Source organism: Octopus bimaculoides, chromosome 2 (genome assembly GCF_046866305.1).
Source record: "Octopus bimaculoides isolate indiv1 chromosome 2, ASM4686630v1, whole genome shotgun sequence".
NCBI lineage: Eukaryota > Metazoa > Mollusca > Cephalopoda > Octopoda > Octopodidae > Octopus > Octopus bimaculoides.
Window position 1 is genome coordinate 20,157,374 of NC_142929.1, and position 2,500 is coordinate 20,159,873.

The following is a 2,500-nucleotide window of genomic DNA, read 5'->3' on the forward strand; positions in this document are numbered from 1 at the left end:
TTTGACAGCATCCTGATTATGTCCCAGCTGGTGGCTACCCAAATGATATTGCTCTAGTTAAGCTGTCAGCACCTGTTAATCCTTTTGAGAATTTTGTAAACACTGTTTGCGTACCTGGACAGGAAGAGGTATTCGATGAAAATGATGATTGTTACATGACTGGCTGGGGTGCAACTCTCGGTAAGTCAGTATATAAATATATTCAATAATACAGCACTATTTCTCTTGTAAGCTTCTATTTATTTCAAATAGAAGCAGACTCAGGAGAATCTTGTAGTAGTCTGCATTGGCAAATAAATATTCAATAAAAGTAATAAATCTTGCAAGTCTGTATGCGATAGTAATGCCATTGGGACAATTGAGCACTGATGTTTCTATATATACTTTTAGTTCTCTAAACTTTGGTTACTAAAACCTAGGTGAATAATCGATCTTGTGCAATCTCATTCATTCTGCCTTTGGGAGAATTTATTTAACATATTGAAATTCGGAGAAGATCATATGCCATGGGGAGACGTGTGTGAGAACTCAGCTCTCCCTCTGGCAAATAAAATTATCCAAATTTGCCATCTTTGTTATTAATTTGAATTAAATTATTATTTAATTACCAATATTTTCGATTGTGAAGGAGGTGTATTTAGATTTGTTTGAGTGTCACAAAGAAAACCCTGAGGTATTTATTTCTCTCATCTATAACTCAAGTTCAAATCCTACTTAAGTTTTCTTGCATATTTCATTATTTTGGTTGATTGATAAAGTACCAGTACAGGGTGGTGCACTGACAAAATTGTAAAAGTATTGAATGAAATGTTTTGTGGTGTCTGGTTCCAGTTCTTTTCATTCAGAGTTCAAACTCTACCTCCTAATGTTGGCTTCCAAGTGGCATGACGGGACAGCAAAACCTTCATCACCTGGCTAAAATTGACAAGCCTACAATATCAGATTGGGCAATGTGTTGATTGGATTAATATCTCAGTTGTATCAATATGCATATATTCTAGAAGTGAGGACAGAAAAAGAAAAAAAAGAAAAGTAATATCAATAAAGATATATAGGTGCAGGAGAGGCTGTGTGGTAAGTAGCTTGCTTACCAACCACATGGTTTCGGGTTCAGTCCCACTGCGTGGCACCTTGAACAAGTGTCTTCTACTATAGCCTCGGGCCGACCAAAGCCTTGTGAGTGGATTTGGTAGACGGAAATTGAAAGAAGCCCGTCGTATATATGTATATATATATATATGTGTGTGTGTGTTTGTGTGTCTGTGTTTGTCCCCCCAACATTGCTTGACAACCGATGCTGGTGTGTTTACGTCCCTGTAACTTAGCAGTTTCGCAAAAGAGACCGATAGAATAAGTACTGGGCTTACAAAGAATAAGTCCTGGGGTCGATTTGCCCAACTAAAGGCGGTGCTCCAGTATGGCCACAGTCAAATGACTGAAACAAGTAAAAGAGTAAAAGAGTATATAGAAGTAGGCAGAACTTGACCGTATGGAATCAATTGTTTGGTTAAAGTTTAGCAAGTAATAGTTAAGAGACATGTATAATGTTGTTATTATTATATTCATTATCACTACACATTGATCTTAACCCAAATGCTGACCAAAGCTACACTAATCATTATTATATTCATTAGAATTATTCTTACATCACATCCTGAAAAGTTAGGAAAAGTGCTGCTGAAATTGAAAAACACAATTCTTTAGTGGTCAATCACAACTGTAGGTCGAGATGTATTTCAACCAATCCATGCCAATCGAAAGGGTTTAGTACCCTTGTACATTACTGTAAACACCTTGACAATGTGTTTAGTATCAATGAAATAGTCAAATTATTTTTTTATTGATGTGTCAGGTTTATATAAGACTCTTCTAAATATGGCCGCTCTCCTGTCTAATGCTTTCTATTGTGACTGTCTTACTCTTTTACTCTTTTACTTGTTTCAGTCTTTTGACTGTGGCTATGCTGGAGCACCGCCTTTAGTCGAGCAAATCGACCCCATGACTTATTCTTTGGAAGCCTAGTACTTATTCTATCAGTCTTTTTTGCTGAACTGCTAAGTTACGGGGATGTAAACACACCAGCATCGGTTGTCAAGTGATGTTGGGAGGGCAAACACAGACACACAAACACATACACACATACATATATATATATACATATATACGACGGGCTTCTTTCAGTTTCCGTCAACCAAATCCACTCACAATTCACGGCCTGAGGCTATAGTAGAAGACACTTGCCCAAAATGCCACGCAGTGGGATTGAACCCAGAACCATGTGGTTGGTAACCAAGCTACTTACCACACAGCCACTCCTACGCCTTACAAATTCTGATTTAATTTTCCTTTTCATAACAACTTGCCACATATCTTGTGGATATCTAAAACCATCTCAATCATCTGTTCTCACAAATATCTTATTTTTTCTTGCAAGATTTCAACACATATAAAGCATTTTTGCATTCTTTGCATGCTCCATGAAACCAAATTAACATAAGTT

At 37.0% G+C, this 2,500-nt stretch overlaps 1 protein-coding gene across 1 annotated transcript in view; it reads left to right on the forward strand.

Moving 5' to 3' along the window:
- LOC106877341 (prostasin) overlaps positions 1-2,500 on the forward strand; it is a 39,736-nt gene that overhangs the window by 30,446 nt on the left and 6,790 nt on the right. Inside the window, exon 4 of the mRNA XM_014926218.3 lies at positions 9-180. Within this exon, the coding sequence (XP_014781704.2) occupies positions 9-180 (172 nt within the window). The remainder of the gene's footprint in view (positions 1-8; positions 181-2,500) is intronic.